The sequence below is a fragment of the Limanda limanda genome, chromosome 1, assembly GCF_963576545.1.
Source record: "Limanda limanda chromosome 1, fLimLim1.1, whole genome shotgun sequence".
Taxonomy (NCBI): domain Eukaryota; kingdom Metazoa; phylum Chordata; class Actinopteri; order Pleuronectiformes; family Pleuronectidae; genus Limanda; species Limanda limanda.
In genome coordinates this window covers 4,154,263-4,167,685 of record NC_083636.1, presented here as the reverse complement: position 1 = coordinate 4,167,685, position 13,423 = coordinate 4,154,263, and the positions used below count along the sequence as shown (strand labels likewise).

Genomic DNA, 13,423 nt, shown 5'->3' with positions numbered 1-13,423 from the left:
TGAGTGTGAAGCCATTTCTGTGAAAACCATCATCACTGCTGTCGCTACCTTCATCACTGAGTGTTGGTGGCGTCCTCAGCTTCATCATCTTAGCTTTAACAAATGTTATTACCAGATTACCAGAGGGTCACTATTAGTGGTGATACTGTGCTGGAGTAAGTACTGTAAACACCAGCATTAACCTTTGATCATTAGAGTTAGAGAAATGAAGGGCCTTGCAGATTTACATAAACATACATTTGCACAATTCCCAGCTGAGACGGGACAATACTTGCCTGATTGTGTTTTGTGTCCTTTCCCCATTCACATCCGGTGGAAGACTATGAACAGTCTGCCAAAAGTCTGTTAAAGGCCCTGTTTATTCATGAGAAATACTCAAAGCTGGCCTATCATGGGTTCTGCAGAACAACGACCCAGTTCCTCTGAAGTGCTGAAAACATTCCATGGTGCGAGGAGGATGAGGTTCAACCAGGTTTGAAGCATTTGAAGCATTGATAAATGTATAATTATATTTTATCCTTATGAAATCCGACACTCCAAAGTAACTTCAGTCTGTGTTGCTATTAAAACACCTCACATATTCAGTAGCTGGAGCATTGTGGTGTTAAACAGGTAAAAGGCTGGTTCAAGAGCCAAGTGATATTTTCAGTGTGATGACAGGTGAGGGATATTAGTTAAACACTTGAGATGTATTTTTCCCAAGCACATTTTTATATGAATCAAGTGTTTAAATGTTGTGACTCATCTTGCAGCTGGTTGGTTTAAAACAGGAACTTAAGTCTTTTTATAAAAATATAGGAAAGAGAAAAGTTCTTATGGAAACACCTGCTGAAAAAGCCTTGTAAGGTATTTTTAATAAGTGACATGAATTTAATAATTTTTCTTTTGGCCTTTCTAAAGAAACACTTTGCTGGAAACACCATCTTATTAAAGTAATAAACAAAAGGACAAACAAAGTATGACAGTAAAGGGTGACAGTGGGTGGTGGGTTTTTCGGGTGTTTCACATGCCACTATATCTGAAAAGTGTTTATTATTTTTTGAACATCCAGCACCAGCTGCTTTAATGTATCACCAGTTAACTCGTGTTCTAACTTTTGTTGCAGTCAAACATGCAGAAAAGACAATAAAGCATTTTAATGACTTTTCTCTTCCTGTTTTGTTTTATGTCAGTTCATCTATTGTCTTATCTGTGTTTTATAATTGTGGTGCAGCAAAGACTCTACAGGATTAAACACTGTCCGTCTCCATCAATCTGAATCCTTGACTATGGAGATGTTCTGTACCATCACACATCAACTCTCCTGCAGTTAAACCCAGGTCATCCCAGTTCACTACGCTTTATCACCAAGCAAAAGTCCCACACACACCAATTCTTCTGTGTATCACTCAGTTGGATGTGTGTGTGTGTGTGTGTGTGTGTGTGTGTGTGTTTCGGTGAGTGTGTACTTGTCACAGCAAAGACCATACTGACCAGCAGGATGCAGACTCCCACTGAACCCTCTAGACCAGAGGTCTTCAACAGGGGGTCCGCGGCCCCTAGGCGGTCCGCGGAGGTACTGCAGGGGGTCCGCAAAATCTTTGGTTGATTAGACAATTTTTTTAATTTTTTATAATTTTTTTTTTTTTTTCACAAATTTAATTGTCTTTCAATACACATTAACATGCATCCAACATATTGTGAGGCTGATTTGACCCTCTGCCGGACAACCTCCATCCATCCAAGATTAGATAAGTTGTGTGCTACCCATCAGGGTCCGACATCTCACTAATGTGGGAGTATGTGTGCCATCCACAGATGAGGATTCACTGTCTCTTATACATGTATGTTTAAAATAAAAACATGAATCTGTGAATTACTTTAATAGCTCAGTGTTGTATGCAAGATGTACAGTGGGTACGGGAAGTATTCAGACCCCTATAAATATTTCACTCTTTGTTTCATTGCAGCAATTTGCAAAAATCAAAAATGTTCATTTTATTTCTCATTAATGTACACTCAGCACCCCATCTTGACAGAAAAAAACAGAAATGTAGAAATTTTTGCAACTTTATTAAAAAAGAAAAACTGAAATATCACATGGTCATAAGTATTCAGACCTTTTGCTGTGACACTCATATTTAACTCACATGCTGTCCATTTCTTCTGATCCTCCTTGAGATGGTTCTACACCTTCATTGGAGTCCAGCTGTGTTTAATTAAACTGATTGGACTCGATTAGGAAAGGCACACACCTGTCTATATAAGACCATACAGCTCACAGTGCATGTCAGAGCAAATGAGAATCATGAGGTCGAAGGAACTGCCCCAAGAGCTCAGAGACAGAATTGTGGCAAGGCACAGATCTGGCCAAGGTTACAAAATAATTTCTGCAGCACTCAAGGTTCCTAAGAGCACAGTGGCCTCCATAATCTTTAAATGGAAGAAGTTTGGGATGACCAGAACTCTTCCTAGACCTGGCCGTCCAGCCAAACTGAGCAATCGTGGGAGAAGAGCCTTGGTGAGTGAGGTAAAGAAGAACCCAAAGATCACTGTGGCTGAGCTCCAGAGATGCAGTAGGGAGATTGGAGAAAGTTCCACAAAGTCAACTATCACTGCAGCCCTCCACCAGTCCCTGTTTATAAATGGCAGTGGCATGGCCACCCTATACCTTGCACATGTTTAAATTAAAAACATGAATATATGAACCCGTGTAATATTTGAATAGCTTAGTATTGAATGTACAATATCAGGGTAGTTATGTTGAACATGGCACTAGGCCCAGTTTAATATAAAACACAATTTTATGCAATATATATAGTAGGGGTCCCTGCTCCATCTCTCCACCTGTTTGGGGGTCCTTGGCCTGAAAAACGTTGAAGACCTCTGCTCTAGACTGTAAAAAAAGATGGCCGACTTGACACCTTTCCCTAAGTGGCCCCAAACTGTCTTGGTTCCCCCCTGGTGGCTGGATGCAGTATAGGTCATAAACTGCAACTAGACTAAAAAGTCAATGTGCATGCTCAATATGTTTTTCTTAAAGAGTTTTTCAATTATTTAACACAATGTACGTTCAAGTGTTTTTCTTGAAAACAGAAGGAAGTGTAGTCATTGTGTTTGACTCTGAATTAGCGAACTGTATTTACACTGTGTAGATAAAGGAGGATATCAGTGATTTATCAGTGCATCAAAACTGCAGAGATGAACAAAATGTATATGTACGCATTATTATTATACATTATAGTAATGTATGTAGTATTCTTCCGATAGTTTGTCGTGCGGTAAGTGTGAACGTTGTACCTGATCAGGATACATACACTTTGTGTACATTCTACACAAAAATAAATGTTTACTATCGTAGTGCAGTTATTTAAAAGTTTAGACCAAGTTAATTCATGATAACATAATAATTTGTTCTGGTTTTGTTCTCAACTACGTTGTCTTGGTCCAAACTAGCAATGTACTCAGTCTCTTGACTGAAATGGCAACGGACCACAACACTGCATCTAAATTAAGATGACATCATCAACCAATGTAAAACATTATATATACAACTGAATACTTCACAAATAATACAAAAACTCTATAAATTCACACACACAAACTGAATCATTTTTTATCTTCTTTATTGAGTACTGCAAGCATTTGTATAATTTGATAAATTGCCAATATTAAAGTCTACAGTCTGTAAACTACTTTCTGCAAGCAAGGGAAGAAAGAGCTAGATGAGCGCGCCCTCTACTGGAAACTTGAGTTAGGATCATACCCGTGAAAAACCGTGCATCAGTTAATGAGAGATGCAGATCTACTGGTGTTTCTTGTCAGGATACAGATCCACAGCTAACAATAGAGGTGCAGTACAGAGAAAGAAGGAGAAAAGAAAACCATGACCTTGAGAATGTGACAGTACAAAGTCAGTGTGAGTATTTCAATGAGCGGACGAAACAAGCTGCTGCTCCTGAGAGCTCAGTGATGGGTGTGTCGTGTGTGAGAGTGGATCCTGTGTTCGATTAACTGCAGAAGTCTTCTACTGACATCGGTCACTGGGCAGGTTATAGTGATCGTTGTTATAAGGCGATCTGGCGAAACACTCGGCAGCCTTCCTGTCACACTCACAGATGAACATCTTACATGCATTGTTGTTCTCTGAGGAGGAGAAAGTGCACAAGGTGGTTAGGAGGTGATTTCTTCTTCTTTAATAACCTCACGCTCTTGTCGTCTCGGTGCACTCACCGTCGCAGGTGATCGTCTTGTTGGCTTTGTCACAGCTCCAGCGATAGATCCGGAAGTAAGGGCTGCACCACTTGAGCTTCTGGGCTTCACCATAGCAGTTGTCGTGCACTTGGCAGCACCTGCAGGTTTGACAACACAAATGTTCAGACAGGGAGAAAAGGTGTTTTTATGTCATGGTTGCACTGAACTGACAGAGTGAATGACTCATTACCTGTCCAGATCGTCCACAGGCGTGCCAGAGCCGCCCAATCCACAGTAGCAGCCGTAGTCAGTTAGTTGCCAAATCAGCGAGCTGTTGTTGGGCATCTTACACAAGATCATGTTCCTGAACTGGGGGAGCGCCCCGACCATTGGTTTCGTTGGACCACACCAAGCTGGAAGGATGAGAATTCTGGTTATGCAGGACTAGAAGGAGCATCAACAGCCGCACATGCAAATCAATCACAAATACTGTATTTTAAGATACATTTATCGACAAGGGAGATGGGGGGTGAAGCTTTCTGTGAAGTTGTACTCACCCACAGAGAGGCCGGCGGCCAAGAGAAACAGAGTTTGGAGGGCGTTCATCCTGCGAGTCAAGACCTTCAGACACAAGTCCAGCTCACAGTTCAAGCCCTCCTTATATATACCCTCGGGGGGGCCCGCCCCGTCACCTGCTTATATGACACAGGGTCGCACCCCTCACACTGAACAGGATCTGAAATACAAACACAAACCAAAATTCCAGAGAAAAACTCCTACGTGCTTAATTTTTCTTAGAAGTCATAGTTCAGCTGTTCGCTGGCAATGAAATGCTGTGACTCAAGCATTTTATTGCCAGCGACTGCTTAATGTTATCTCTGTGCATTTGATCATAAAATCTTTAATCTTTAATCAGTGACCACACAGCGATGTTAACTGGGTGAGAGAGAGGATTCACACTATGGGCCTTTATACTCTTCATTTGTAAAAGTGTGATTTCTTACAGTAACCAGTGTATTGTGATGTATTATAACTAAAGAAAATGAGACATTTAAAAATTAAATTATGTATATGTTAAAATAAAGTGGGTTTCTTCATCTTAAAGTTATATTTTATTCTTCCTTCGTCCTCCTCTCGTCTTCTATCCTTGTTTTTTCAAAAAACAATATCCATTTCCCGTTTCCTTTTCCATCTCATATCAAATATTTGAGATAGAATTTCCCATCTCCAATTAATAAACGTCATTAGTTGCTTTCTTGCATTCGTTCTGCTGTATTAAGAAACCTCAGAGAAAAGGGTCACTTTCCTAAATATACTGAACAGATACTTTTCATTTTGTTGAGAGAGGCTGCGACATTATACAGAGAAATAATTACTGCAAAGAGGTTTGTTCTGAAGAACAACATTTATTAAGTTATTCATTCCAGTTTTGCTGCAAAACCGGGAGATTAATATATGAGTGTGGTTGGTTGTTCTCATCCAGGTTTCATAGGAAATATTTACTAAAAAGTTATGTGTGTACATTTGTATTCCACTTAATTGTGAGTCAAGTCATTAAAAGGTTTTTATGTTTTCAACTTTTATATATAATCATATATCATTTCAGAAGCCGCTGTCTGGTTCATCAGAGATAAGCTGAAACTAATCATCGCCTTTTGCAAATAAACAGTGTTTTATTGAAGCTGGCAGCACACGACTCAAACTGCACACGGATGTGAACTGTAAAAGGATCTTTAATACAAATATCTCTCAAAGCAATAGCAGCGACAATAAAAAAACACAAAGAGACCTTTATGCAGAAGATCGTCATTTTGGTCACGGCTGTTCCACCCAGACACCAACATGTGACAAATACATATTGATGTTACATACATTTTTCAATACACACATAGTATTGAAAAATGTTTAGCCTAATGGATGCTGCTAAAAATCCTGATGATGTTTTCTTACACCTGACATCTATTGCACTTCTGTCCGTCCTGAGAGAGGGATCCCTCACATGTGGCTCTCTCTGAGGTTTCTACATATTTTTACCTGTGAAAAGGGTTTTTAGTAGTTTTTCCTTACTCTTGTTGAGGGTTAAGGACAGAGGATGTCACACAATGTTAAAGCCCCATGAGACGAATTGTTATTTGTGAATGTGGGCTATACAAATAAAACTTGATTGATTGATTGATTGATTGATTGATGTTTCAAGTCATAATTCCAGTCCTTCAGATCATTAATCAGGGGTTTGCAACCTGTACTATCAAAAGATCTGTTTGCCCCCTCTACTCCCAAATCAAATTTTTCTGGAGTAGCAAAACATATTTTATAACACAGCTTATAACGTTTATATATACTTAACTCTCTGGACTCACTGGCTGCGGTTTGGCCGCAGATCAGCTGTGTATCTGCTGCTGGTTTATCTACTGCGTTGCCTTCAAAACAAGTCGGTTTATGTACTAAAGTAAATACTAGTAAACAGAGGAAAGAAGACGCACATCTTCCGGTCTGTCGATAATAATCAAAGCCTCGTTCAAACAGATGAATGAATTCAGGAGGTAAAACGCTGGAGTGCTTTTACTTTGAAACGGGTTCGGGGAATGTTGCAAATACGTTTGTGTCACAGACAGATAAACATTGTGTTTTACAGAAGAATAAACAGAGAAAATTATCTTTCAGCTGAGTTTTAATGTTTATCTGTTGAAATTATGTTACAAACCTGAGTGGTTGCAAATTTTCTGTAGGCGATTCAAAAGAAAAGCACCCCAGTGTTTCTGTTGACGGATTCCATTCATTTGTTCAACTAAGATATTGTATTCTGAAATATTTGCAGGAGCAGATTATGCACAGTATTTGTATTTATCTGAGTACAAGGGACTAGTTTCACACAAGGAAATAGTCACATTTATGGCCATAATCAAGTCAAAGGCCATGTACAAAAACATTGTAATGCAGTGTTGAACTGAAGCTAAATATTGTGCAGTGAACAGATGCTGTAAATATGAAGGGATATTAATGTGAATATTTTTCATTGAAAAGATAAAGTTGCGCTGACTGGGAACACACACACACACACGCACACACGCACACACACACGTACACACACACACACACGTTCCTGCAAGTTGTGCGTCCTGCCCCCCCCTCACATTTTTTGGACTTTGGACTTTATTGCCCGTTTCTTTGCAAAGAAAGAAACCGACTGAAACCCAGCACTGTGGAAAAGTTGTTATTTTTAAATTTAAATTAATAAAATGTCCATATTTGACGTGTTACATGTTACAAGTAACACAAGCACAGTCACATCACAACCCTCTGCCCAATTTGTTTCCACTTTACCCTTTTGACCCCGTCATTGTATCACAAAGACAGACACCAGATTAATAAGTTCATAATTTATGTATTGGCATCAAAAACATAATTCATTCATTCATCCAATTCAAAGCTTCACACACCAAAGCCATGATGTCATTATAATCACTCTGCCTGTTTTAAATGTGTTGTCCACTTGATGGCGCAGTAGAGCAAATGAAGCACCATGAAGCTTCATCAATTTGTAAATTAAGGAGGATATCAGTGGTATATCGGTGCATAAAAACTGCAGAGATTATCAAAATGTATGTGCAAGCATAAGTGTAGTGGTCAAAAATGTAGGGTGATAGTTGAATGCCAACAGGGTTCACCACATATATCCAGAAAAAACGGGACAGGAGGCTGATGAATCCAGAAATAGACAATTTATTCAAGTCTGACATATGATTTAAAAGAACTGATCAAACAGCACAGGATCATGTGCAGAGTATGGAGTACTGGCATTTACTTGATCCTGTAACATTATACAATGGAATCACAGAGGAGGGTCTCTAGTTCACGGAGCCAATAACTCACCAATATTCAATCCATTACATCAGGATTGCAAAGTACCCGTCGGCCATATTGCACATTGCCTATAGAACAGAGAACAAAATAAAATAAAACTAAGAAACCAGAAATCAAACAAATTCATCAGAAAGAAAACTAATTTTAAACAAGGCCAAAAAATCTGAATGAAATCTTAAGGTGGGAAAAAATAGTGATCGTAAAATATCCGAGTCCCCGCGTCCTATAGGCATCGCCGCCCTGTCAGGTAAACTAGAGCTGTGACTTTATATCTACATTGACATATAAGCATAATTGGGAAAGTGACACTGCTAAAACTCTCCTGTTTTAGCTAAAGCTTTTACAAAGGATTAACCCCATTACATAAGTATCATACATTATAGTAATGTAGGTATTATTCTTCCGATACATAGTCGTGTCATAAGTGTGAACGTTGAACCTGATCAGGATACATTTACTGTGTGTACATTCTACACAAAGAGAAATGTTTACTATCGTAGTGCAGTTATTTGAAAGTTTAGACCAGGTTAATTCACGATAACAGAATCATTTGCTCTGGTTTCGGTCTCAGAGCCGTCAAGTCCACAGTAGCAGCCTTGATCAGTGTATTCAAAAACCGGTCAGCTGGCGGCCACCGTGCACAGGATCATTTGCTTGAACTGGTTGAGCGCCTTGCTGTTGGTAGACAGGGCTGAAGCACAACAAGGTGGACGGATGAGAAATCTGGTTATACAGGACTAGAAGGAGCGTCAACCGCCGCACATGCAGATGAATCACAAATACTGTATTTATATACAAGGAGATGGGGGGGTGAAGCTTTCTGTGAAGTTGTACTCACCCACAGAGAGGCCGGCGACCAAGAGAAACAGAGTTCGGAGGGCGTTCATCCTGCGAGTCAAGACCTTCAGACAAAACTCAAAGTTCAGGTTTTCCTTATATATCGTGCATCAGGCTTCGGGGGGGCCCGCCCCGTCACCAGTTCATTCGACAGGTAGTCTGAGGCTGTTTGTCAATGTCATGTTTTAAACATTTCAGGAGCCACTGTCTGGTTCATCAGAGATTAGTCCAAACATCTCATCGCCTTCTGCAAATAAACAGTGTTGATAGAAGCTGACAAAACACACGAGTCAAACTGCACACGGATTTGAACTGTAACAGGATCTTTAATACAAATATCTCTCAAAATGGAAAATGTGCATGAACAAGCATGAGTCAAAGGCTCAACTACACATTTAATTTAATGACACAGCAATTTATCTGAATGTCGAGCATCTTCTGTGGGAGTGGATCCTGCGTTTGATTAACTGAAGAGGTCTTCTACTGACATCGCTCGCTGGGCAGTCGCTGGTTCTCGGGGTTATAAGGCGATCTGGCGAAACACTCTGCAGCCTTCCTGTCACACTCGCAGATGAACTGCTCACATTCGTCGTTGTTCTCTGAGGAGGAGAAAGTGCACAAGGTGGTTAGGAGGTTATTTCTTCTTCGTTAATAACCTCACGCTCTTGTCGTCTCGGTGGACTCACCGCCACAGGTGAACGTCTTGCTCACTGTGTCACAGCTGTAGGCGTAGATCTCGGTGTAAGGGTTGTCGAAGAAAGGCAAGCATTGGTCGTGGTCCTTGGCCTCACGGTAACACTTGTCGTGCACTTCGCAGCACCTGCAGGTTTGACAACACAAGTGTTCAGACAGGGCGAAAAGCCGTTTGTATGATATGATAGAGAGAGAGAGTGAATGAATCACAACCTGTCCAGCTCGTCCACAGGCGTGCCAGAGCCGCCATATCCACAGTAGAAGCCGTAGTCAGTGTAGTCCAAAACCGGCGAGCTGTCGGGCACCAGGCACTGGATCATTTGCCTGAACTGGTTAAGCGCCCTCTTTTGGATTGGTGCCTTTGGACCACACCAAGCTGGAAGGATGAAAAATCTGGTTATACAGGACTAGAAGGAACATCAACCGCCGCACATGCAAATCAATCACAAATACTGTATTTTAAGATACATTTATCCACAAGGGAGATGGGGGGGTGAAGCTTTCTGTGAAGTTGTACTCACCCACAGAGAGGCCAGCGGCCAAGAGAAACAGAGTTCGGAGGGCGTTCATCCTGTGAGTCAAGACCTTCAGAAACAGCTCCAGCTCACAGTTCAGGTCCTCCTTATATATCGAGCATCAGGCCTCTGGGGACCCGCCCCTTCACCTGTTCATACGACATAGGGTTGCACCCCTCACAATGCATGGGATCTGAGATTCAAGCACGAACCAACATCGTTCAGCAGCTCAGTGACCACACAGCGATGTTAACTGGGAGAGAGAGAGGATTCCCACTGTGGGCCTTTCTACTCTTCATTTGTAAAAGTGTGATTTCTTACAGTAACCAGTGTATTGTGCTGTATTATAACTGAAGAAAAAGAGACATTTAAAAATAAAATAAAATGTACCATTACATAAAGTGGGTTTCTAATTCTTGAAGACATATTTTGTTCTTCCTTCCTCCTCCACTGGTCTTCCTTCCTTATTTTTTCAAAATCAATATCCATTTTCCGTTTCCTTTTCCATCTCATATCAAATATTTGAGCTACAATTTCCCATCTCCAGTTAATAAACGTCATTATTTGCTTTCTTCCATTCGTTCTGCTGTATCAAGAAACCTCAGATAAAAGGGTCACTTTCCTAAATATACTGAACAGATACTTTTCATTTTGTTGAGAGCGGCTGCAACATTATACAGAGAAATAATTACTGCAAATAGGTTTGTTCTGAAAAACAACTTCTATTAAGTTATTAATTCTAGTTTTGCTGCAAAAACGGGAGATTAATACATGAGTGTGGTTGATTGTTCTCATCCAGGTTTCATTGGAAATATTACGAAAAAGTAATGTATGCACGTATGTATTAAACTCAATCGTGAGTCAGGTCACTGTTGACTGTTACACCCAAACATAAACATGTGACAAATACATATTGATGTTTCAAGTAATAATTTCAGTCCTTCAGATCATTAACCAGGGGTTTGCAACCTGTACTATCAAAAGAGCCGTTTGCCCCCTCTACCCCCAAATCAAATTGTCTGGACCCGCAAAACATATTTGAAAACACAGCTTATAACGTTTATATATAGTTCTACTATATATATTATAACTCTAGTTTAGGAAATTATAGAATGACAACAAAGAAAACTGTTGATATTTCATTGCTATTTTTAACTGTTACAAAGAAAGGATAAAAAACAAACTCCTATGAAGAGGAAGAACAAAATACACTGGCAATGTGAAGGCCCACGTTGAAATGAATGAAACACAGAACTATGCAGGCTTATTTGAGTCCTCCCCATATTTGTGGGAAATGTATAAAATAAGAAGTAGTCCACTTTGAAATTAATAAAACGATATATCTACAGCAGGGGTCACCAACCTTTTTTAGACTGAGAGCTACTTCGAAGGTACTGAGTAGTACGAAGGGCTACTTGTTTCCAGTGGTGGGAAGTAACAAAGTAGAAATACTTTGTTACTGTACTTAAGTAGATTTGTCACATATCTGTACTTTACTTGACTATTTATTTTCCTGACGACTTTTAACTCGCTACATTTGAGCACAAATATCTGTACTTTCTACTTCTTACATTCTCAAAACTGGCTCGTTACTTGAGCAGCGGAGGTTGGCGGAACGTGCACCTTTACGAACGGCGCACCTCTCTCTTGCTCCTGCAGGAGCTCGGTTCAGTCTTTATTATTAGGGCCAGAGCACTGACAGGCACTGACAGACGTGGGGCCCTATTGAAATTGTAAGGATTATTATTCAGGCAAATGAATTTGCTTTTTGAGGCCTTTTATTAGGTGACTTTACATAATTTTTTGAAGGTATTCCTTTTTCAATTCACATTCGTTTTCCCTTTCCTGCTTCGTGTCAACATCTGCACATAAATACATAGCTCGAAGCAGCAAGTGGTTAACTTTTCTTAAAGAAAATATTGGAACAACTTCAAGCAGGGTTGTGTCTTCACTTTGTCGTCCCTACAGGCAAGATACCCTACAGGTGTATTATCACCCTGCTTCAAACAAATGCAAACACAAACACAGGCCCATCCAATGAAGAGAGTCTAATGATAAATAAACAGGCTTACATGTAGATGTGTGGACAAGCTGGCGGGCAGGATTACAGGCAGGTAAACATCCAGGCAGTTACACAATACAGCTAATAGACACAAATGGTTCATTTGGTCTATTAGTGGCAGGTCTAGAGTTCTTAGGTAGAATCAAGAGGCACTTGTTTATTCTGTTGTGTTGATTCTTTGTTTTCTCTAGAAGTTCAGATGCACTTGTCCAATACTTCTTTAACCTCGGCATCTCGGGTTCAAAATTTGTAAAATTATACAATATATATATAGTGTTGTTATAATTTTTCAGTCAGTTGAAATAAATCCTGAACTGAACAAGGCCTCCTATAAAAAGCACTTAGCATTTTTAATTTTGGTACTTGTACTTTTACTTTCTGATACTTAAGTACATTTCAACACCAGATACTTTTGATACTTAAGTACATTTAATATGAGCAACTCTAAGACTTTTACTCAAGTCATTTTCTGACAGGTGACTTTTACCGGAGTCACTTTCAAGTAAGATATCTGTACTTTTACTCAAGTATGGCTTTCAAGTACTTTATACACCACTGCTTGTTTGATACAAACGTCCTGAATAACAGAGTTGCACAGATCACCTTTTAATATTATTAATAATATATGTGAAGAGACTGTCTGATCAAGTTAATGTTAATTATTCCTCGGAATAATTATTAACAATGATTTCCACAACAATGATTGTAGGAAACAGATATATTAATACATGCAACATTTATTTCTGTTAAACTTTGCTTAAATTCAACTTAATCGAAGTACTTTTGGTGACATTTATCACTACATGCCTCCATCAGTCTGTTCTTTTTCAAAAGTAGATAAAAAATAACCAAATAACCACTTATAAGCACTTTGTTACAAGATGATAAAGCTCAACCAAAAATAACACATGCATATGACTGCGGTGTAATGTTTCTAAGTCTCTTCTTCAATTTTTGGGTCTCATACTGTCAGCTGCCAGAGTTTTCAGACCTAAAATCCATACAAGTCTCTCCTCATGTCCTCCTTCATTCACTGTGAACCCAAGAGCAAGACAGGCTTCATCTTACTTTCTTTTCAACTTGGTGACATTTATCACTACATTCCTCCATCAGTCTATACTTTTTAAAAAATAGAGAAAAAATTCATTCAATTAAAATCACTTTGTCACAAAGATGATAAAGCTCAACCAAAAAGAACACATGCATGTAACAGGGTGTAATGTTTCTTAGTGTCTTCTTAATTTGTTTGGTCTCATAGAGTTTTCAGACATAAAATACA

General features: G+C 39.5%; 2 protein-coding genes across 3 annotated transcripts; both read right to left on the bottom strand.

The window, feature by feature from the left end:
* Positions 1 to 3,592: 3,592 nt before the first annotated feature.
* Positions 3,593 to 8,942, bottom strand: LOC133003657 (acidic phospholipase A2 2-like). The gene is made up of 5 exons (XM_061073448.1): positions 8,876 to 8,942; positions 8,673 to 8,728; positions 4,424 to 4,518; positions 4,213 to 4,331; positions 3,593 to 4,125 (listed from the first exon to the last, which is right to left on the bottom strand). Exons 1-5 carry the CDS (start codon positions 8,922 to 8,924, stop codon positions 4,007 to 4,009), a joined length of 438 nt encoding a protein of 145 aa, XP_060929431.1. The 5' UTR covers positions 8,925 to 8,942; the 3' UTR covers positions 3,593 to 4,006.
* A 238-nt stretch (positions 8,943 to 9,180) lies between these two features.
* Positions 9,181 to 10,210, bottom strand: LOC133003643 (phospholipase A2, minor isoenzyme-like). 2 transcript variants are annotated; one of them, XM_061073438.1, is made up of 4 exons: positions 10,085 to 10,210; positions 9,781 to 9,909; positions 9,561 to 9,694; positions 9,181 to 9,473 (listed from the first exon to the last, which is right to left on the bottom strand). In XM_061073438.1, exons 1-4 carry the CDS (start codon positions 10,135 to 10,137, stop codon positions 9,355 to 9,357), a joined length of 435 nt encoding a protein of 144 aa, XP_060929421.1. In that variant the 5' UTR covers positions 10,138 to 10,210; the 3' UTR covers positions 9,181 to 9,354. The 2 variants fall into 2 exon arrangements, with proteins under 2 accessions (XP_060929421.1, XP_060929414.1); XM_061073431.1 differs by having other exon boundaries at positions 9,781 to 9,943; positions 10,089 to 10,210.
* Positions 10,211 to 13,423: the final 3,213 nt, after the last annotated feature.